Source organism: Eubalaena glacialis, chromosome X (assembly GCF_028564815.1).
Source record: "Eubalaena glacialis isolate mEubGla1 chromosome X, mEubGla1.1.hap2.+ XY, whole genome shotgun sequence".
In the NCBI taxonomy this organism is placed as follows: Eukaryota; Metazoa; Chordata; class Mammalia; order Artiodactyla; family Balaenidae; genus Eubalaena; species Eubalaena glacialis.
In genome coordinates, this window is record NC_083736.1 from 11,236,767 (window position 1) to 11,260,992 (window position 24,226).

The window sequence follows — 24,226 nt, forward strand, 5'->3', positions numbered from 1 at the left end:
CAGAGGCCCCACCGTCTCATGGTACCACGGTATCAATCTGAGGCCGTAGGGTTTGTCACAGCATGGAAAGAAGCTTGGACAGTCATCCACCAGCTCTTACTTAATTCAGCTTGGAAACAGGGGCAAAAATATATATAATCCTGCTGTGCGTCCCGAAAGAGAAGAAAACTAGAGATCATGGTGAGAGCCCGGAATGTCTACCAAGACAAGCCAGCAACGATTACAGCACCGTCCTTCCCCTGGCCAACCGTGTCCCGCTGTGTTTAGTCACCCAGGTTTATCCTCTGATCATGTGCCTTTTAGCACTGGCTCATCACGTGCCTGGATTTGTTGGCTGCCCTGACCCTGCTCTCTCACAGGCCCCTTAGCAGCGTTCCCACATGTTCCAGTAAATACGGTCACAAGCGGTCCCTTGACCTGTATCCGATCCCGTGCCCCCATCTGGCCGATGCTCCCAATGACACAACAGAGCAGCCGCTCAGCGATGGCAGAAATGAACGGTCCACACCGTGACGGACCCTGAGCAACACACCCATAAAAGGTTCACCATACCCCAGCGGCACTGGACGAGATGAGGTACGGAAGAGTATAAGCAAAGAAAATGAGTCGGGAAATCACATTCTATGAAGAACTGCCAAAAGAACCGGGCAGCATTTAACCTGGAAGGAAAAAAGAAGTGTTGAAAAGCAGACATTGTGCCCATAAATATCTTGACGAATGTAAAATAAAATTGCCTTCCCAAAGCCGACGAAGGCCAGTGGGTGGGGTTGCATTCTCTCTTACAGATTTTCCCACTGGGTATCTCAGAGTGGAGCAGGGCACCCCGTGGAGTGGGGACCGGGGCCTCCGGGAGGGACTCCCGCCTTGGGCTGCAGTTGGGATTCAGTGGCTACTCAGTCTTGATTCTGTGGTTTCTCTCCCTCTGTGTAGATGTGCCCATGGTGTCCTTCTGAAACTTTATCCAAAGAAAGAGAGAGAGACTGGCTGCCTGTGCAGGGCTGTGCATGGGTGGGATGGGGGGAAAGATGCCATAATTTTGAGAGGCCCTCAGAGAAGAGATGGAATAAGTCAGGTTTCCACATAGGATCAGTGGTCAAGGGCTCCTTCACGCCACCAAATTTGCACATGTCTGTTCCGGCCTCACTTGTCTCAGGCTGTGTGATGTAATGGTCAACAGCCCAGGCTCAGGGGCGAGGAAGGCCTGAACGTGAACCTGAGCTGTGCCCCATGCTGGCTGTGACCTTTCGCAAGTTGCTCCACCCCTCTAAACTCAGTTTCCTCCTATCCAAAATGGGGCTCCTGGTGGTCCTGTGGTGGGTGCTCATAAGGGGCCAGGCCACAGTCCCTTGGAGACCCCTAATTTCAGTGAGGCGGGTGGACAGTTCTGTGCATGCCCCGAGCCATGGTGCCGTGGACACCCCTGAGTTCACACCCCTGGGGACAGTCCTCAAGCAGTGAAAGCCAGGGGAAAGCAAGGGGTCTGTGCGTAAATCCCCCAGCTTCCCCTGTGCAGCGGAACAGTTCTGAGGTGGGTTCTATGCTGGTTCCCAGACGTCCCCTGCAGGACTGAGCCGCACTCACCCACAGTGATCACCTGCCCGTTGAGGTACCTTTTCGACTTTTCTCCCTTCCCGTCTCACTGTGCCCTTTCCCCCACTTCTGCCTCCTGGAACCACCTCCTGAGTAAACCACCTGCACCCAAATCCTCCTCGGGTTCTGCTTTGGGGGAGCCCACATTCCTCCCGGTAGCTCTCTCATAGGTTCGTTGCGAGATTTGAATGAGGTAACTAATATAGGTGGAGAGAGCTGGGCACATAGTAGATGCTCAATAAAGTTAGCTCAGGCTGTGACTGTTATTAGCACAATTTCAATCATATTCGTTAAGGTCTAGCTCCTCTTGACTCTGAAATCCTGTAAAAGTGAATGCAAAAAAAAAAAAAAAATGCTGTGCAGAGGAAAAAAAAGGTGCCTTGGGAAAGCACTTGTGTCAGTAAGTGGGCAACTCACCTCCACGTACGCACCCCTGTCCACAAGCCAAAGAATCAAAGGGATTAGGAAGAACTGGCCAGAGTAAATCTGGTGTCCTCTTCTTTCTCGATCATTTGCTCCCTCTTGAAACCACAGTGTGTTATCAACATCGAAATGAAGGCACTGTCTTTAAGCATGCAAGGGGGTAGCTGTTTGCAACCCGCGTTTTCAGTGTTGTAGCCCAGTGTTTCGAAATTATAAATCCTACATCAACCCAAACATTTCTTTTTAAAAAAATTTTTATTGGAGTATAGGCAGTTTACAACGTTGTGTTAGTTTCAGGTGTACAGCAAAGTGATTTAGTTATACATATACATATATTCATTCTTTTTCAGATTCTTTTCTCACATAGGTTATCACAGAACATTGAGTAGAGTTCCCTGTGCTATACAGTAGGTCCTTGTTGATTATCTATTTTATATATAGTAGTGTGTATCTGTTAATCCCAAGCTCCTAATTTATCCCTCCCCCACCTTTCCCCTTTGGTAACCATAAGTTTGTTTTTGAAGTCTGTAAGTCTGTTTCGGTTTTGTACATAAGTTCATTTGTATCATTTTTTTAGATTCCACATATAAGTGATATCATATGATATTTGTCTTTCTCTGTCTGACTTACTTAGTATGATAATCTCTAGGTCCATCAGTGTTGCTGCAAAGGCATTATTTTGTTCTTTTTTATGGCTGAGTAATATTCCATTGTATGTATGTACCACATCTTCTTTTGCCATTCATCTGCCAGTGGACATTTAGGTGGCTTCCAGGTCTTGGCTATTGTAAATAGAGCTGCAGTGATCATTGGGGTGCATGACTCTTTCTGAATTATGGTTTTCTCAGGGTATATGCCCAGTAGTGGGATTGCTGGGTCGTATGGTAGTTCTATTTTTAGTTTTTTAAGGAACCTCCATACTGTTCTCCATAGTGACTGTATCAATTTACATTCCCACCAACAGTGTAAGAGAGTTTCCTTTTCTCCACACCCTCTGCAGCATTTATTGTTTGTAGGCTTTTTGATGATGGCCATCGTGACTGGTGTGAGGTGATACCTCGTTGTAGTTTTGATTTGCATTTCTCTGATAATTAGTGATGTCGACCATCTTTTCATGTGCTTTTTGGCCATCTGTATGTCTTTGGGGAAACGACTGTTTAGGTCTTCTGCCTATTTTTTGATTGGGTTGTTTGGTTTTTTGACATAGAGCTGCATGAGCTGTTTGTATATTTTGGTCAGCCCCAAACATTTCTTATGTCAGGAAAACTTAACGTTTTTCTTTGACCATCTAACTCTAAGCTTAGTAGAGGGGGGTGGGTAAAACAAATTTTTCCTGATTCTTGGAAACCTCAAATGCATCACAATGTTCTGTTGGATATCTGAAAATCATTCATTTTGTTACTATTCATTCTGCAGCAGAATCATTTCTTTAGTCTTTCGCCAGAATATTTATTTACAAGAGAAAGTTATCTTTGGGTCATTCACTGTTTTCCTTGCCCAGTCCTTTCCATTCTGCTTCGATTGATTCTCTGTAAAATAGACAGCCATGTCTCTTTTAAAAATTGATCTTAAAGTCTTAACACACATTGCTTAAAGGATGGCCAAAAAATCCACCCTTATGTGCAAAGAAAAGTCATACAAAAATGAGAGAATTGCGTCCAATTAGCATCCAACATTATAAGATGCTATGTTGTAAAATACATTTGTATCCATGTAAATTGTATTATATAATAACATAGCAACTTTTATTATGAGTTCATTGTTTTGGGGAAAGTTTAGACCCTACGTGGCAGTACAGAAGAGGAGTTAGTCAGTTATCCTTATGCACCATCTGTACCCAAAGGACAAAGCAACCTAAATGTCGATGTATGTATTTTTTATTTTTATTTTTTTACCGTTCTAACATATGTTAGTATTAATAATACACTGTTCGATAATTTGGTCTTAATTTGACAGCAGCTGTGTGTCATTCTAAGGAAATCAAAACTTTAGTACTACCCGACTTGGGTAGTACCAGTCAATTTAGGAAAGGACACCAAGTCATTTAGTTACCAGGAGCGTGGCTTCTGGAATCAAATTACCTTGGCTTGATTCCTGGCTCCCTAGCCTACTGCCTGTGGATTGAGAAGAAACTATTTAACCTTTCAGTGTCTCAGTTTCCACATCTGCAAAATATACATAATAGTATCTGGCCCTTAATATTGTTTTGACGATTACATGAAATAATCCATACATAATCAATAAACATCCACATATAGGGCTTAGCTCCAGCCCAGAATTATTAAATATTCGATAACCATGCACTAGTAATAAGAGTAATAGTGGCAATGGCTTCTTTACCAAAATTCAATGATCGTTCCCATTGGAAAGCAGCTTCTTTAGTCATTAGGAATATGCTTTAGTCGTTATTAATTCAGTTTATACAGAGCATATTCAGGAGCATAGGTGTCGCTACAACCAGGTCATTGAATATTTTTTCTTTCAGTAATAACATAAGCGGAAGTTTGGAGGTATGGCCTGGAAAAAATTTTTTTAACTCAATAGAAGATTTTCAACATTCTGGTGATGAAATCTAAAAATAATAGCAAACACAGGCCAAATATATGTCAGGCACTAATCTTAGTAATTGACATGTGTTCACTCATTTCAGCCTCACAAATACCCTCTTCTTATCCCAGCTTTGTAAATGGGGAGACTGAGGCAAAAAGAAGTTAAATATGGGCTTGAGGACATAGGACTAGAAGGTCTGGGGACTTGGGAGTCACACCCAGGAAACGGCTCCAGGGCTGTGTGCCTGAAGGCAGGGTAAGTGTGTCCGGGACCCATGGCTACTCCTCTGGCGTGGGCACCTCTCTTGGACCCCACCCCAGCAAACTCTCCTGGGTCAGCTTCTCTGCTATCCTAGCCCCTTCCCGACGCCTGCATCTCATGGTGCAGTACGTTCCTCATTCATGATTAAGCCTCTCCGCCCAAGACCACGTCTAAAGCTCAGATGAGAGGAGAGTTTCTCCTGACAGGTGATAGGAGATCATGTGGTGAACTTGGCACAGGTAAATGAATGTCAAAGTCATGTTCCTCCTGGGAAAGATGTTCTCACATCATAGTGGTCTTCTCTAAGCAAAGCGAGGATTTCCAGGTAGGTAGAGTTGTTGACAAAGTGGATATTTAGAGAAATCTCAGATCGCTCCGAAAGAGAAATTGTCAACCTCGTTTACAGAAGACTGGCCTGTGAATCTGAAAACTCTGGAATTCCCTGTTTTTATGTCTGAGATCCCCAAATGTGCCAGATCCTCCTACTGTGGCAGCTTCCTCCCACGTTTGTATATTCTCAAAAAGATGTTGCGCTAATCAAGAAATTTTCAGGACAAACAGTCATCAGCTGTGTCAGATTTGAAATAGCAACACCTAGATACAGCCAGATCTATCCATTCATAGTCGTGCATATGCATAGTTTGCTTTATCCTTGCCCCAGCTCTTTACATACTGAAGGAGTGAAATTATTGGCACCACAAAGGTTGTGATGGTTTGATTTATTTTTTTTTCAATAGGAAAAATCAAAACTTCAAAGCAGAAAACAAAGGCAGATGTTTAGGTTTGCCTGGTGTGGATTGAAACCCTGTCCTCATTATTTATTAAAGGTCTTCAGTGTTAGGTTACTGACTGCATAAAGGAAATTTCCAGGGAATGGGTATTTCCTGTTAATTTTTCATGCTGGGTCCTGGGAAAAGAATCAGAGACCCGTAGACAGAATTGCACAGTGGAGCCTTCAGAGGAAGGGGTATATACGCACATTACAGTCAGAGCTTATGCAACTTCTGGCAGATTAGCTGAAACAGGCCATCTGAAGTTCACGAAGATGAATAATGATGGATTATTTGTATTAGTAGTCATTGGTTTCGAACCTGTAACTACAGGCTGTCACATTGATAAATAACTAGGACATTTCATTGAAAAGAGAAATGCACCTCTTGTCTTCACAACCTTAGATTGATTTCAAAGTAAGAGCAATGTATTAATTAGGAGTATATATATTTTCAAAGCATTTTTCTTTTTCCTTTTGATTACACAAAATATTGTGGACCTCTTCTTATTTATTTTTCTACCATTTTGGTACAGAGCGAATCAGCCAAATGTTGGAGAAGGAACTGAGCAGAAGAGATTAAAATATTGCCAAGAAAAATATTCTAACAAACTCAATCCAATGTCTTTTTGTAATATTCTTCTTGGACACTGACATTGGTGCCTACTCCCTTATTTCATTTCCCTCTGAACTCTATCCAGGTTGTAGAATTGAGTGAATTGATTCAGTGGTATCAGACCCTTTTTGCTTAGTCTTAGACTAGCACATGCCTAGATGTTTTATAAAAGGACAATATATTTGATTTTAAAGGTCGGGGTTTTTAATCTTTTTAAATAACTCTTTAATTTTTTTGGCTGCACCAGGCGGCTTGCAGGATCTTAGTTCCCCAACCAGGGATTGAACCTGGACCTTCGAGAGTGAAAGCGTGGAGTCCTAACCACTGGACCTCCAGGGAATTCCCTTAAATTACTTTTTCGCATCAGTTTGGATATTCTTTTTTTTTCATTGAAGTATAGTTGATATACAATGTTGTATTAGTTTCAGGTATATAGCAAAGTGATTCATGTATATATTTATATATATATTTATACATATATATATTCTTTTTCAGATTCTTTTCTATTATAGGTTATTACAAGATAATTGAATATAGTTCTCTGTGCTGTACAGTAGGTTCCTTATTGTTTATCTATTTTATCTGTAGTAGTGTGTAGTTGAATACTCTTTATTATCACTATTTGATCCCCAGAAAGGGGGCATGCATCTTCAGACTCCAGATCTCGAGGAATTTGAGGCAGTTAGAGAAAAGTAACCCTCAACCCTAAAGCAGGAAGAAACATGTCATGGAAATAGGACTGGAAAAAGACTCATTCATCTGCTTTACCCTCAAATCTAGCTCTGCCCCTGGGTAGCTGAGTTACATTGGGCAAGTCATTTAACGTTGCCCAGTTGCCTCATCTACAAAACAAAGATGTTGGGCTAAAAGACCTTTTTTTTCTACCTCTCAAGTTCTACACTAACATTTTCCCCCAGTGGTCATTGATCCACTGGGGAGTATGAGGAATCACCCTAGAGGTACATTTTTTAAGGTAGAACTATTTATATATACAAACATGACAGTATCTCCAGACATTCATGAATTAAAAAAAGCAGTTGTCAAATAGTACAGAGAGTCTGAGTCCATTTGTGTGAACCAAAATGAATAGTGTGGACAAAGTCTGAAGGATGCTTTCCACCCTGATAACAGTGCTTAGCTCTGGGGAGAGCTCTAGAATTGGGGATGATGGTCAAAGGAGAGTTTGTTCTTATCCATATTGTTTGTATTTTTTTTAATTGAAGTATAGTTGATTTACAACGTTGTGTGTGTTTCGGGTGTATAGCAAAGTGATTCAGTTATACATACACACACACACACACACACATATATATATTCTTTTTCAGATTCTTTTCCATTATAGGTTATTACAAGATTTTCTTTTTTTTTTTAATTTATTTATTAATTTTTGGCTGTGTTGGGTCTTCGTTTCTGTGCGAGGGCTTTCTCTAGTTGCGGCAAGCGGGGGCTACTCTTCATCGCGGTGCGCGGGCCTCTCACTGTCGCGGCCTCTCTTGTTGTGGAGCACAGGCTCCAGATGTGCAGGCTCAGTAGTTGCGGCTCACGGGCCTAGTTGCTCCGCGGCATGTGGGATCTTCCCAGACCAGGGCTCGAACCCGTGTCCCCTGCATCGGCAGGCAGATTCTCAACCACTGCACCACCAGGGAAGCCCTACAAGATATTTTTTTTGTATAAATTTATTTATTTTATTTTTGGCTGCGTTGGGTCTTTGTTGCTGCTCGCAGGCTTTCTCTGGTTGCAGTGAGCGGGGGCTACTCTTCGTTGCGGTGCGCAGGCTTCTCATCGCGGTGGCTTCTCTTGTTGTGGAGCACGGGCTTTAGGCACACGGGCTTCAGTAGTTGCGGCTCGCAGGCTCAGTAGTTGCGGCTCGCGGGCTCAGTAGTTGTAGCTCGTGGGCTCTAGAGCGCAGGCTCAGTAGTTGTGGCGCACGGGCTTAGTTGCTCCACGGCATGTGGGATCTTCCCGGACCAGGGCTCGAACCCACGTCCCCTGCATTGGCAGGCGGAGTCTTAACCACTGTGCGACTTAGGAAGCCCCATTACAAGATATTGAATATAGTTCCCTGTGCTGTATACAGTAGGTCCTTGTTGTTTATCTATTTTATATGTAGTAGTGTGTGTCTGTTAATCCCAAACTCCTAATTTATCCCTCCCTTTCCCCTTTAGTTATCATAAGTTTGTTTTCTATGTCTGTCAGTCTATTTAAAGGTGCATTTTAAAAAAGAATTTAATTTAGTGATGAGAAATAGGAAATGAATGTAAAACAGTAAATATAGATGCCTCTCTATAAATAGTCAATAAGTAAAATCATTTAGCTTTTGACAGTAGTTGATTGAGGTGAAGAAATTCGAAGGGGAGAGAGAACAGGGAAGAAAAATTAGGTATGTATACATTGAATCAAAAATCACCGTTCTGTAGGTCACAAATGGCCCGTTATTGGCAATTTATATGGTTCAACATAATGCTAGCCATAATCTTTGAATATCACAGTTAAACAAATTACAGGACCACCTGGGCAACAGCAGCTTTGGCGAATACCACTGTGAAAGCAGAAATATTAGCGGATCCTGGAAAATCCATCACGTTGGAATCTGTAGCCTAGCTTGGTAGGAGCAGGTATTTCATTATCGTAGTCTCTGAAGCAAAACGAAAGTTTGTCCTCTAACAATTAAAGTTGTTGAGATCCTACCGTAACATTGGAACTGCTTAAAACAACTGCAAATATAGTTCTTCCTAAAATATCAAATGGTTGAGCCTCATATGTGTTGATTCTGGAAGCATTCATGTACTGCACTTTGACGCTTTTTAAATGCTCCATTATTCGTGAGAGATCTAATTATTGACCAATGTGGAACTTCTCTTTTACTGTTGGTTTTAGTTATCCCTGAAAATTCTGTGAAGGAATTCCTCAGAGCACCTGGTACCATCAAAGACAGAATCAAGAAGTTGCTTGCTCACAAAAATAACATGAAAAAGAAGGTAAAAATGAAAAACATCGCAGAACCTGGGGGGACTCCTGCCCCTAAGGTTGACTCGCAGCCCTTCAACTCTGAAGAGAGCGTTTCCAGAGATGGGAACCCTCATGCAGAAAAAAAGAGGGATGAAGAGAGAAAGAAAGAGGGGCTGGAGGAAGAGAAAAGAGATGAGAAAGCCCTGGCAAACCATGTAGAGGAGCAGCAAAGCCTTCGGGGAGATGTGTTTTGTGAGTATCACTTTTGTTAATTTATACATCTTATGAAAAGTGAATTGTAGTTTCTCCTGGCAAATGAGAGAAAAAGGGAAGACAGTTTTCACGCCTTAAGTAAGATGGGGTCAGCTTTAAGTCCTAAGAAGCAGGGCTCTCTATAAGGTCTGGAAACTTAGTCTTCCACAGGTACGAAATCCAATTTGCTGCTGTGGGACGCACGGAGGGTCAGGCCTTTCCCCTTGCCTGGGGGGGGTTTCCTATTTGATGCAGACCCTCTTTCCGCTCCCAGCCAAGGAAGCCCACTTGTCCTGCCATCACGGCCGTCTGGACGCCCAGCTTTGCAGGCAGCACACCCCCAGACCCCAGAGAGCGCCCCCTGGTGGATCTGCCTAGCTCTACCTTTTTCCTTCGTGGAGGCACTTTTTACAGGCGCACTCAATGAAAGGAGATTTTCAGAGTTGTGTGGTTATGATCTAAAAAGGCAAGATAGACAGCTGGAGGAAAATTCTATAGAGACGTTAAGCTTAGGTTTCCTGCATGAGCTGGAGAACTGCCCTTGTCACTGGTGGCCGAGCAGAGCCCATCACCAGCCTCGGCCCCTCCAGGGTGGTTTCCATGTTAACCCACCCTGGATCCCTCACACTGAGACTTCCCGTTTCATTCTCAGCAGGCGTCTCTTGCTCCCTCTATATTTTGTCTTGTCTGTTCCTGCTCCATGGCTGTTGGATTTAACCAAATGAAAAGTACCTACAGCCCCACCTGCCCAAGAACTAGCATACCAATGACATTATCTCCATTAATAGAGTCAAAATCTCAGGAGAGTATGTTTCCAAAACCTGGTGAGGAGGGATGTGTTATTTAGGTTACTTGAGTGATGCTTAGGTCGCACCTGTGGAAAAAGATGTTCTACATGAGGAAACTGGAACCAATATGAATGCTTTGGAAATGTTAGAGAAACACAGTTGTAACCTATTCTGTCCGTAGAACATAGTTGTCCCTTGGTATCCATGGGGGATTGGTTCCAGGAGCCCTCACAGATACCAAAATCCATGGATGCTCAAGTCCCTTATACAAAATAGTGCAGCATTCACATATAACCTACACACATCCTCCCATATACTTTAAGTAATCTCTAGATTACTTAAAATACGTAATACAATGTAAATGCTGTGTAAATAGTTGCCTGGCACGCAAGGCAAATTCAAGTTTTGCTCTTTGGAACTTTCTGGATTTTTAAAAAAATATTTTCGACCTGTGGTTGGTTGAATCTGTGGATGTGGAGCCCATGGATATGGAGGGCCAACTGTATATGATAAAACCCTCTTTGTTCATTCATTCATAACTTCTTAGCACGTGAGGCTTTAGGGTTTTTGTTTTTTTTTTTTTAACTGATCAAGTGTTCATTGTTAGCCCCTAAGGTGAACGAAGCGGGTGAAGTTGATCTGGTTCTGGTCCAAAGAAAAGCTACAGCATCCCGACTGGAACACAGAGGTGAGCAATGCCTTCTTCTGAGTATACACTGTCTCACGGTGTCCCGTGGTCCTTTCATTTCTTCATAGGATGAGATGGTTGTGTATGAATCACTGCTTCATTCCTAAATACCCAAGGGAAAAATCGTTACATCATGATACCCAGTGCCAGTGTGAAAATAGGTCCTTATGTGATTAATACCAATGATTATGATACTATAAGGCTGTCTTCTCTCCACCTCTCCACCTGACACCTAGAGTAAAGAAGTGAGGCGGATCATTATGTATGGAGATGGCAGAAAATGACTCATTTGCTTCAACTGCAGCCCATGGGGGCCCACAACCTGAAAATCATCGTGTACTAAAATCTGGCCCTAAGTGCCTGTGTCAGTTACCTATTGCCACAGTAGCGCTTTGTAACAGACAACCACAAACCCTCGGTGCCTATATCAATAAATATTTAGCTTTGCATGTGACTCTGTGGATTGGCTGGGCAGTTCTGCTGATCTGAGCTGGTCTGGGTGGGGCTCGCCCACGTGTCTGCATCAGCTGTGGGCCTGCTCGGTGACTTCGCTCATCTTAGCTGTGCTCTCTCATAGGCCTGGGGCCTCAGGTGGGACCCTGGGCTGACTCTGCTCTGCTCCATGGGGTCTCTCATCCTCCCGGAGGCTAGCCAAGCTTGTTCTTATGAGGCAGTGGCAGGGTTCCCAGAAAGAGAGCAGAGGCACACAGGCCTGGTCTAGGCCAGAACTGGCACAGCATGGCTTCTGTCATACTCTATTGGCCAAGGCAAGTCATAAGGCCAGCCCAGGCTTAAGAGTTGGGGAAGGCACGACAACGTCATATTGCAGAGAGCGTGGACACAGGGAGGGGTAAAAATTGGGACCATTTTTGTGATCATTCTAGCAAAGCCTCATAATCTGGAATTTCTTAGGCATGTTCCCTAATTTCCTGAGTTTATTTAGCACTTTCACTACCCACGACGAATTACATGCGCATCTCTACACAGACATCAGGGAAAAGCCTACCTATATATGTATCCCTTTTACTTCGTGTAAATATGAATGCCTTGATCTCTTTCCTTTTCAAACTTTCACTTACCACTATACATGTCCTAAGCTTGCGCTAATTGGATTTCCTTCTGTGTTTACCCCGTGATTACATTCTCCAATTCTGTCCTTTTGGTTTATAGGACAATCTCCACCATGAAGAAAGTACCTCTCTACTTCACTCCTCCAAATTTAATCTGAGAAGCTTCTACGAAAAACTCTCCAAAGGGTAGTGGCCCATGACCCAACTCCTGTAGGCATCTTGTTTTCTTTCATATTTCTCCTAAGTGTCCCACGTTTTTGTTTGTTTGTTTGTTTGTTTGCAGCATGCGGGATCTTAGTTCCCTGACCAGGGATCGAACCCCCTCCCCCTGTAGTGGAAGCGCGGAGTCTTAACCACTGGGCCGCCAGAGATGTCCTAGTGTTCCGCTTTTTAAATTTCTCTGCATCAAACATCTTACTGCCCATTTTTCTGGTTAGGAAGAAAATGTTTTATAGCTCAGAGGATAAGCTACCTTCTCTAGGTGCTTGGAACTTCTGCCCCAGCTCTGCTTTACACTTCTAAGTGACATTAATAAATTATTTGAGTCCTCTTTGGATCCCCAAATCAACCAGGTTTCTTACTTTACTTTTTCTTCCATAATCCTCAATGAAACACGGAAAGTTTACAATTTTGCTTATTAGCTTATGCCTCTGATTTTAAAGGTCTTTGAATAAGGTGTCCGGAGTGCTCAGTCTCAATTAGTAGACTCAGGTAGGCCCCCCAACTCTTCCACTTGCTGTTTGCCTGGGGCAGGTCACTTAGGCTTGTGAAGTCTCACGGCTTTCATGTGTAAAGTCAGAATAAGAGCAACACTCCTCTCTAAGGTGCTGTCTTAGGCTGTTTTTTCCTCAAAAACAGACCTTGAGACAAGAATTTGTGTGCAAGTGGTTTATGTGGGCGGTGATTCCAGGAAACAGCGGTTGGAGACCGGGGAAGAGAAGGAGGCAATAAAGGACATGTCATTGAGCAAGTTTCCACTGTAGGTGCCTGGAGCTGGATCCAACTGGGGAATCTGGGAGCCAGTGTATAGAACACGTGGCTCAGAATTATCCTACTGGAGGGGCAAGGGAGCTGGGGTATTTATACACCAACTCCCATCTGACATTGATTGAAGGCCACTCCCAGGAGGGTGTTAATTCCCTGGTGCTCCTGGCCTGCCATAAAATCAGGGAAGGACACCGCTGTGGCAACTGGATCTCCATCCCAGTTGGACCCTCTACAAGACTGGAGAGAACCTGGATTCCAATCTGACTTCAGGTCCAGGTCCAATTCCAGCACTTAGTGGTCCTACCCAAAGGCAGGGAAGCAGAGGTAGCTAACCACCAAGTCGTGTCCATCACTGGTTGAGAGCTCTCCCAGGGAAAGAGCTCCCTGGTATTCTGGTCTGCCTGGCTTGGGCGAAGCATGCTCCAGCCAGAGAATACCCTCACTCAGAGAATTGTGGTGTTTGCAGTAGAAAGCCCTGTGCCTGCAAGGGAACATAACATGCTGACAGGTACTGGTGCGGCACCAACAGCATGTGTTTTGGAGGGTGGTATGGATTAAATCAGAGAATGTGTTTGAAAGTACTTTGTAAACCATAAAGTGCTATACAAATGAAATATGGTGCTGGTGAGACCAAAGCCTTGAGTTTTATCTCTTGGCGGAATGGTTGGCTACATACCATTCCATTGCCCCAGTTTACATTCCCCACGTCCCACATGACGCGGAAGAAGGGAGAGTTTGGGACAAACGTGCCACTACAGTTATAAACCAACTGAAAAATTTATGTTGCATTATTTGTGGGCTGCTAACATCAACTTATCAAACGAGTAATAGCACTCACTAAAGAATATTGAAAACTGGAAGCAAGTGTTAGCTGGCATCTTTTTATTTATTTATTTTTCCTTTTTTTTAAATTAATTTTTATTGGAGTATAGTTGCTTTACAATGTTGTGTTAGTTTCTGCAGTACAGCAAAGTGAATCAGCTGTACATATACATATATCCCCTCTTATTTGAATTTCCTTCCCATTTAGGTCACCACAGAGCATTGAGTAGAGTTCCCTGTGCTATACAGTAGGTTCTCATTAGTTATCTATTTTATACATAGTATCAATAGTGTATATATGTCAATCCCAATCTCCCAATTCATCCCATCCCCCTGCCATCTTTTAATTTTAAAACTGGGACTAGAAATAAAATATCTTTGCTGGAATAGGGAAAAATAGGGGTTAGGAAGAAAGGAAAGTGAGAGAAGAAGCCATGTGTTTGTACTGGCTTAAGATATGTGCAGATGGACAGCCTGGATCTCAGTCTGATTTAGGATTCAGGTCCAGTTCCAGTTCTCAGTGTCTGGGGGACTTGGACAAATCACTTATGACTCTCAGTTTTACTTTCCTGAAAATGGGCCTGATTGTAGAATTTTTGTGACAACCAAATCAAATGATGTAATGTACATGAAAATGTTTTGCAACTCGTAATGAGTCAACAACCCGTTGCTGCCACTTCTCTCTTTAGCTTTTCCCCTTTCCTTGCCAGTCCTTTATTCTTCAGTATAAACTGCCAAAACCCCCAAATCCAAGCCAGAGGCTGGCATTTGTTATGAATCAGAAGCATCTCAGTCTTTCCCCTCTTTCCCAGTGGTGTTTTCTGACACCGACATCAGGGGTCAAGACTTTTTTTGTAAGGGCCAGATGGTAAATATTTTAGGCTTTGTGAACCATACCGTCTCTGTTGCATCTGTCAGCTCTGTCATTGTAGCTCAAAAGCAGCCATAGACAATATGTAAATGAATGGGCGTGGTGTGTTTCATTAAAACTTTATTTGCAAGAACAAGTAGTGGGCCAGGATGTTATATTGCTGACCCCAATCTACATAAAAGTAACCAGAGGCACTGGTTCAAAGCTTGTACTAACTGGCCCTGTAGTCCATGCAGTTGTTAGGATTTGTTAAATTAACATTCGTTAAGTAGAGCCCCTGGGTGCCACATGGTTCAACAAAAGCCCACAAAAGAAACTGAGATAGAGAAGCTTATTACTCTGGGTCCTGGTGGACTACATGGCAAGGCCTCCAGGGGCCACAGAGGGAGGTCGGGGCAGGACGTGGGGCACACGCCTCTATTAGGGTCCATGTGTGGAGCGCTTTGGGGTTGCTGGGCGAAGCCTGGATTGGTGGATTCCAATAAAAACAATAGGGTTTTGGTAAGCTACGAGGGGGTCTTATCTAAGGGGTGCACAAGGGCAAGGCCCTGGGAAGCAGGGGAGACTGTCGATCACAGGGCTGTTGGGGAAGTCATATCAGGAACTCACTTTTACTCGTGACTCTGCAGGCTCTTATCTAGGGTGTGCACTTGCACAAGGGCTAGTGCCAGTTAGAGGCCCCCGCAGGCCGTGGTGCCAAACAAAACGGATGCCAGCGCAGCGATACTGTGGAGTAGCTTGGCTAAGCTCTCTCTTTTTTTTAAATTGAAGTATAGTTGATTTACAATGTTGTGATAGCTTCTGGTATACAGCAAAGTGACTGTTTTATATATATATATATATATATTCTTTTTCATATTCTTTTCCATTATGGTTCATTACAGATATTGAATATAGTTCCCTGCGCTATACAGTAGGACCTTGTTGTTTATCCATCCTATATATAATAGTTTGCATCTGCTAGTCCCAAATTCCCTAAACTCTTTTTTATTTATTTTATTTTTGGCTGCGTTGGGTCTTCATTGCTGCACGCGGGCTTTCTCTAGTTGCGGCGAGCGGGGGCTACTCTTCATTGTGGTGCGCGGGCTTCTCATTGCGGTGGCTTCTCTTGTTGTGGAGTACGGGCTCTAGGCATGCGGGCTTCAGTAGTTGTGGCATGTGGGCTCAGTAGTTGTGGCTTGCGGGCTCTAGAGCACAGGCTCAGTAGTTGTGGCTCGTGGGCTCAGTAGTTGTGGCTTGTGGGCTCTAGAGCGCAGGCTCAGTAGTTGTGGTACGTGGGCTCAGTAATTGTGGTACGTGGGCTCAGTAGTTGTGGCTTGCGGGCTCTAGAGCACAGGCTCAGTAGCTGTGGTGCACGGGCTTAGTTGCCCCACGGCATGTGGGATCTTCCCAGGCCCGGGATCGAACCCATGTCCCCCGCATTGACAGGCGGATTCTTAACCACTGCGCCACCAGGGAAGTCCTCCAAATTCCCTAAACTCTTGACAGCAACTGAAAACATGGCATCGCCTTCCAAAGCTCCCAGTGTTAAACATTTTCCTAATGCTTTTTTGTTTTCTTTTGGCCGCGCCACGTGGCTTGCAGGATCTTAGTTTTCGACAAGGGTTCGAACGCTGAACCCGGGCCCCCTGCAGTGGAAGTGTGGAGTCCTCACCACTGGACCGCCAGGGAATTCCCTTTCGTAATGCTCTTAATGTTGATGAAATGCACCCTTTTTCTTAGCAGATTTAAATATCTCAGTTGACTGCAGCTTTGACCACGGGGTCTGTGACTGGAAACAGGATATAGAAGATGATTTCGACTGGAATCCTGCTGACCGAGATAATGGTATTCAGATTTCACTATTTCATGTTCTGCGATAACGGCCCAGGGAAAGAGAGCTCCAATGACGGGAGGGTCATTTTTCCTATCACTTGTGTGGTCAGGGTTGTTTGTCAAGTTTGGAAACTTTTAGACCTTCCCAAGTCTCCCCTGATGAATGATTGACTTGGGTCAGCATATATTCTCCCCTTAATCCCTCTCCCACTCACCTACCCACCCCCGCAAAGGATTCTCCAGCAAACCTCTTCCATATTCACTCTCCTGCTGCTGAGAGACAGATGTGGGAATTCGTATAAGGGTTAAGCGTATTTGGGGAAAGGGAGAAGGAAATTGTTTCTTTTCCCCAGTTTACCAGCTGTGGTGCTCTGTGGTTTTGTTTTGGGTTTGGGAGGCAGGGGATATAAATCTGGAAAGGAAACATGATCTCTGCCTAAACCTGGAGTTTTAATAGAGTTACCCCTCAGAGCATTGAAACCATAATGAGCATCACATCAGCAGTCTGAACTTTTGGACTGGAATTTCCCTTCTATTGCTTGAGGATTTCTTTCTTTCCACTTAACCTTGGATTTTTCTCTGCCTAAGCTCTGAGCTGCCTGCTTTCCACTGCCTACTTAAATACTGTCGATGAGCTCTGACTTCCTTTTGGGCAGAGCATTTGGCTGGCTGATCCCATTTGGAGCATAAATCGAATCTTGGTCATTGAAGGCTGACTCTATAATTAGAGATAACTGTTATACCTTTAGGAAATCCAGATCCTTACCAAATTGTTTATTTGGGGATGTATAGGCTCAGCTATCTCCTAACAAAAATTCCTTTTAGAACTTGGGATTAGGGTAGAGGGTACAAGTCCCCTATTGACAAACACCTCATTCAGAAATGACCCTGGGGTTCTCAGCTTTTGCATCACTCAGATTGTCCTCCCTCCCTTCCTGAACCTCCATCAGATCTCTAGGTGGGCTGGTTCTTCCCTACAGAGTTAAATATTAAAAAGAAACATGGGATGAATCAGCATTTTTAGAAGGATAAAATCTCAAGGACAGATCAAAGTGGGCTTGAGCTGGGAGTGAAAGGGAAACCTACCACAATGGGTCACAAAAGAGAGAATAGCTAGAAGAGCTGCCAGATAAAATATAGGATGCCTAATTTCAGATAAGCAACACATACTTTTTAGTATATCTCAGACATGTTGTTTGTGTGAAATGCAAACTCCACTGGGCAGCCTGTATTTTTATTTTCTGAATCTGGCACACTCACTGACTGGGAAAGAAGACCAGACAATCTCTGGGTCCAGTGAAAACCAAAACATTGTCAACCTGGGTCCTGGGAGTGTCTGTGGGCTAGCAGAAGACTCCACCCACCCACCGTGTCTTTTTCCTGGCTTCTAGAGGAATTCTTTCTTCCTATCAACTTCTTCAAACCCCACTCTATGAGAGTTTTTGCCCAAGTCCATCAAAGCCACAACCAGAAGACTGGAGATGCGCAAACATCCACCACACTGGTTAAAAAATACTTGGGAAAAGGATCTTAGAAACAGAAGGTGACCTGTGTTCCTGCCATCTTCAATCAGAACTTGGAGTGATACATTACACATGGTGGCTGAGCTCCATGATACCATTAGTACAAAGTCATGTATGTTGTGGATTAAATACCGCACTGTGGACCCACCTAACGAGCTGGTCATCATACATACCAACTCAGTGGGGAAATGCATTCCAAGGTTCAAACAACCAATGTGGAAAGTTCTGGAACACAAGTTCTCCATTAGCAGAAAATCACCTACAGTGCTAAAAGACCATTTAATTAGGTTTCTGCCCCATATCTGCTATTACCAAGCTTTGTGAATGTGAACAAATTCTTCAGTTTCTCCGACTTTTAGTTACCTTCTCTGGAGAGCAAAGAACTTCAGCCCCGTGATCCCTAAAGTCCATTTTAGCATGAAAATTTTGTTCCTAAATGTTCGAAATGAAAAGGACTTCAGCTTTCCCTATAGGAGACTAGCGTTCATTTTTTACAGCTATTTTATACACTATAGCCAAACCCTTTACATTGGCCTCATTAACTGTGGGTTTTTCTTCTCTTTCAAGCTGTTGGCTACTATATGGCAGTTCCGGTCCCGGCAGGTCAGAAGAAGGACATCGGCCGTTTGAAACTTGTCCTCCCCGACCTGCAACCCCAAAGCAACTTTTGTTTGCTCTTTCATTACCGGCTGGCTGGAAACAAAGTAGGGAAACTTCGAGTGTTTGTGAAAAACAGTAATAATGCCCTGGCATGGGAGAAGACCAGGAGCATGGATGAACGGTGGAAGATGGGGAAGATTCAGCTGTATCAAGGGATTGATACTCCCAAAAGCGTAAGTGGAAAACATATTAAACGAGATATTTACATTCTTTTTCAGTGATTTAACAAACAAAACAAAACACTTACTGAAGTACCTAGGCACTGGGGCTACAAAGATGAATTAGACTCTTTCCTCCACTTAAAGAGCTTATATTCTGGAGCGAAATAGACGAGGTAATTAATAGCACAACTAATGATAATACTTGTCAAGTGCACGCGTATCAGCATTTTATGGGAATGAGCTGTTGGTGTGTGTCAGGCTCCTCTCGCCAACTTCCTTCCGAACCAGGCTCTAAACTCCTTAATATGTGAAAGCTCATTCATTTTATGCCCAGCACTTATCACAATGAATGGAGACTGGAAGGTCACTTTTTAAAAAATTTATTTTGTTCAAGTATAGCTGATTTACAATGTTGTGTTAGTTTCTGCTGTACAGCAAATTGATTCAGTTATACATATATATATTTTTTCATATTCTTTTCCATTATGGTAAATCACAGGATATTGAATATAGTTCCCTGTGCTCTACAGTAGGACCTTGTTATTTATCCATCCTCTCTATAATAGTTTGCATCTGCTAATCCCAAACTCCCATTTCTTCCCTCCCCACCACCCTCCCCCTTGGCAACCACAAGTCTGTTCTCTATGTCTGTGAGTCTGTTTTGTAGATAAGTTCATTTGTATCATATTTTAGATTCCACATAGAGGTGATATCATATGGTATTTGTCTTTCTCTGTCTGCCTTACTTTACTTAGTGTGGTCATCTCTAGGTCCATCCAAGTTGCTGCAGATGGCATTATTTCATTTTTTATGGCTGAGTAGTATTCCATTGTATATATCTACCACATCTAGAAGGTCATTTTTTAAATGTTTTTTGGACTGCACTGAGAGAGTGGCCATTGTCTGGGGTACCTAAGACCACCCTCAAGTTGCATGATTCCCTAGAAGGACTCAAAGTACTCAGAAAACCTGTTATATTCACGATTATAGTTTGTTACAGTGAAAAGATATAGATTAAAATCAGCAGAGGGAAAAGCCATGTAGGGCAGAGGAGAGATTGGGCACAAGCGTGTAACTTTCTTCTCCTGGTGAGTCACAGGGACAGCTCTTAATTCTCTTAGTAATGATGCGTGACGACATGCACAAAGTACTGCCCACGAGGGAAGCTCACACAAGCCTTGGTGTTCAGGGGTTTTGTGCTGGGTCAGTCTGCTCGCATGACTGCCCACATGGCTGACCCTAGTTACTCAGTCTTTAGCTTCTCCGGAGGACAGGCTGATACTGTGTGGCCCAAGGTCCCCACCGTAAATCACATTGTTAGCATAAATTATCTGGCGTGGCCACAGACACTCTTAAGAGGTAAGATATTCCAGGGACTTAGAGGTTATTTTCCAGGAACCAGTCAAGGTCCAAACTTGGCTTTGGAATGTGCAGGGTTTGGACAACCCAGACCTGCTGAGTTCATCCTTTACTGCGCAGAGGATTTAATAAAGGAAAAGGGAGCAGAGTTTTAAGAGGAAGTTGACCAATGGGATGTACTGCTCAGAAGGAACAAATAGGATAAAAATGACAGTCTGTCAAGTTTGACCATCAGGAGGTGGCTACCGACCTTTGCAGGAGTTGTGTCTTTGGAGGGGAAGAGGGAAAGCCACACTGTAGAGCCACCAGGAGGGAAGGGAGCAGAGCCCTGGGGGCAGCCCCTCTAGGCCGTTATGAGAAGTTTGCTCGAGGTGGGAAGGGAAAAGATAGGGTGAAATCTAGAAGGAGATACACGAAGAGCAGAGTACCAACCAGTGGTGACAAGAAGAATGATCCGGACTCCATTTCTACTTTGCTTGTGAAAGAGAATGTGTTAGTCAACGGAAGTAAAATCCTGTACTAGGCGTCAAACCAAAAGGCCAGGCCCTTAGTGTCAGATGTCAGATTCAGCATCCCTTCATTCACTCATCACACTTGAATCACAGCAGAACATCTTATATAAAATACATCCTGGGGGCTTCCCTGGTGGCGCAGTGGTTAAGGATCTGCCTGCCAATGCAGGGGACACGGGTTGGAGCCCTGGTCTGGGAAGCTCCCACATGCCGCGGAGCAGCTAAGCCCGTGCGCCACAACTACGGAGCCTGCGCTCTGGAGCCCGCGAGCCACAACTACTGAAGCCCGCACGCCTAGAGCCCATGCTCCGCAACAAGAGAAGCCACCACAATGAGAAGCCCACACACCACAACAAAGAGTAGCCCCGCTCGCCGCAACTAGAGAATGCCCGTGGGCAGCAAAGAAGATGCTCCGCAGCCAAAAATAATAAATAAATTAATTAATTAAATAAATTTAAAAAAAGAATAGATACCTAAAAAAATTTTTTTAATAAATAAATAAATAAAATAAAATAAAATACATCCTGGGCTTCCCTGATGCAGTTCAGTGGTTGGGAGTCCGCCTGCTTCCCTGATGCAGTGCAGTGGTTGAGAACCCGCCTGCCAATGCAGGGGACATGAGTTTGAGTCCTGATCCAGGAAGATCCCACATGCTGCGGAGCAACTAAGCCCGTGCGCCACAACTACTGAGCCTGCACTCTAGAGCCCGCGAGGCACGACTACTGAAGCCCGCGCGCCTGAAGCCCGCGCGCCTAGAGCCCGTGCTCCACAACAGGAGAAGCCACCGGAATGAGAAGCCCGCGCACTGCAATGAAGAGTAGGCCCCGCTCGCTGCAACTAGAGAAAGCCCGTGCGCAGCAATGAAGACCCAATGCAGCCATAAATAAATAAATAAATAAATAAATTTATAATGAAAAATAAATAAATAAAATACATCCTGAGACATGACTATGGATAAAAGTATATGTTGGGCCAAGTTAATGAACTTCCTAACCATTCTTTCCCAATTCCAGGGCTGGTTTAGCACCGACGAATGCCTTAATTCTAGTTTATTCTCACTGCAAAAAATTTGAGTCAATACACATCCAGTCCACATATTTACATTGTTGTGTTTGTAGCGTAGTTTGGGGATCGTAACGTTGAGTCGTGCTGTAGAGGGTTGAGATCCCTGTTGGAGAATTGAAGCATGCCTCTGCACAGCATTCGTAATTACCTCCATGTTTACTGAATTTATATACTGAGAAATATTTTACATAACTCAGTGGCTTGCTGGGGGTGTATGCTATCAAAACAGTGATTTTATTTAAATGCACATTTTTGAAAACATGCCCCCAAAGAGCCTGGCCTGTTAGAAGGGTACGCAGGCCCAGCAGGGGCCTGAGGCAGGCACCTGTGCCCTGAACTTTTTCAGTGCTAGGGCAAACCTTGATGGGGCGCATTGGAGGGTGGGGAAGCCAAGCAGTCCAGACTAAAGCGTGCATTTCAGTTTATCAGTGTCATATTGGCTGTGGATATTTGTAGCAGATGTGAGTCTTACTCCGTAAATTTAGGCATACAAGGTAAGTCACGTTGCTTTCTCTAAATCAAATTACATCTGAACCCAAAGCCCCATCCCACTAGGCTGTGTGGCGGGGGGATGGCGCTGCGTGGGATTCAGTCTCTGTTATTTGCGCACACAGGGTTGAGTGAGGGCCGCCCTCCCCAGGGTGGCCTGAGCATCTGAAAGGCTAAAAGTGGCCCAGACATTAAGAGATGGGCAGCACACCTTCCCTTCATCGTGAGGGCCCTGGAGACCCACATTTTGTGCACCCACGTAGTTCTTCAAGTGACTCATCTCTTCAATTTCCATGCCAGACTGGACCCAGAAAACTTTACTGGAGTCTTGCTCCTGGGAATCCATCCTCCATAGGAAGTTCGGGCAACCGTTTCCCACCCAGGGCTCGGCCACGAAGACACAGTGGTGTGGCTCCTAGCCCTGGAGAATCTCACTTTCCCCCTCATCCCTTCTGCTTCTACCCCTCACAGGCACCTCACTCCACCTTCTACTGGCTTAGCCTTCTCAAGGAGGTTAAGCCTGCGGGGGGCAAATATCAGCAAGGGGATGTCTTGTAGAAAAGTCTGCTTTTGATTTTTATATCCCAAATCTCCTTGACGAAAGAGAACATAAGAAGTCTGCCTGAATTTTTTTTGTTGTTCCAGACTTGGCAAAAATGCAGTGGAAAAACAAACACAAATTAGGATGTCAGTTCGCTACCCTGATATTTATTTTTTAGTTATCTGGGAGTATCAGTCAGGGATTTTAGTGATGGGAAAGCCACCATATCCCAAGATCTAGACATGCCTCCCCTCATTATCCCACCCATTGCAGCTGCTGTGAGGGGTCTGCTTTTCGGCTCACTACTTTTAAAACTTATCCCAAAGGAACATCTTTCTGAAAGCAGTTCCTGCCTGAGAAGAGACTAGGGGAGGAAGAGATTTCTGTACCCCGTCGTGCTATCACTTGTTTCTCAGTGATAGCTTGTCTCCAGCCATTCTCAAGAAAATGAATCCAGGGAGCATAAGAAAACAGAGTAGCCCGGGCAGTGGGCATTCAGTCGGTCTTTGCCCCCATTTGTCCTTCTGAGGCTTCCACTTTTCTCTTTGGAGAGCCAGGGAAAGCCGGACACACTGGTCATCACGCAAGCCTAAAATTGTTTCATCTCTGCTGCCCTGAACACTGCTCTGTGATTATGTTATGTTCATGGGGAGTATTCAATTCCTTCTAGCCTGGTTTTCGAAAAGAAAATCATATTATTCTTTTACTTTTTTTTTTTTTTTTTTCCTTTAAATGGGAATTCCAGAATTTCCTCTTAAACCTAACTCTTCTCAGCTTTCCAGGGCTTTCCAGCTTCTTTTAGGTGTTGCAGTGACCCTGTTTTCTCTGAATGTAATTCACTCAGTGTAGATACCTGGCATCTGGAAAATATATTATTATATATTCAGTGTCAAAGCCTGGTTCTATGCAATAGGGACATATGAATTTAGTCCAGTTTAATAGCTATTAAATAGTGGGACTTTATCATTGCTTTAAATATCTTGAAGTAATTTTTTATTCCCTCTCCATTATTAGATCATTTTTGAAGCAGAACGTGGCAAGGGCAAAACCGGAGAAATTGCGGTGGATGGCGTCTTGCTGGTTTCAGGCTTATGTCCAGATGGCCTTTTATCTGTGGATGGTTGAGTGTTACTGTTGTCTTTTGTATCTTTATATTTGGCGTTTTATGTCAGTTCTCTCTTTTTTGACATTATATCATAGATCCTCCCCCCATTTTAGAAATACAAACTGAAAAATTGTGATGTATCAACAGACTCATTATTGTAAGATGCCTTTCTTGTACAAGATATGCCAATATTTGCTTTAAATATAGTACCACTGTGTCTTCTCATTCATTTCTGAGTCTGTAAAATGTGGATGTGTCAGTTTAGCCCTCCTCCCACCACCCCAGTACATTTGATGTGTCTACATGATTTGATGAACCACTTTATATAACATTTCTAGAATTACAAAAAAAAAAAAAAGC

General features: G+C 43.8%; 1 protein-coding gene across 1 annotated transcript in view; it reads left to right on the forward strand.

Annotated features, from left to right (window-relative positions):
- Positions 1-23,959, forward strand: part of EGFL6 (EGF like domain multiple 6) — a 35,376-nt gene extending 11,417 nt beyond the window's left edge. The window contains 5 exon segments of the mRNA XM_061178877.1: positions 9,087-9,410; positions 10,806-10,886; positions 16,362-16,463; positions 18,542-18,807; positions 23,776-23,959. Coding sequence (XP_061034860.1) covers positions 9,087-9,410; positions 10,806-10,886; positions 16,362-16,463; positions 18,542-18,807; positions 23,776-23,886 — 884 coding nt within the window. The 3' untranslated portion in view covers positions 23,887-23,959.
- Positions 23,960-24,226: the final 267 nt, after the last annotated feature.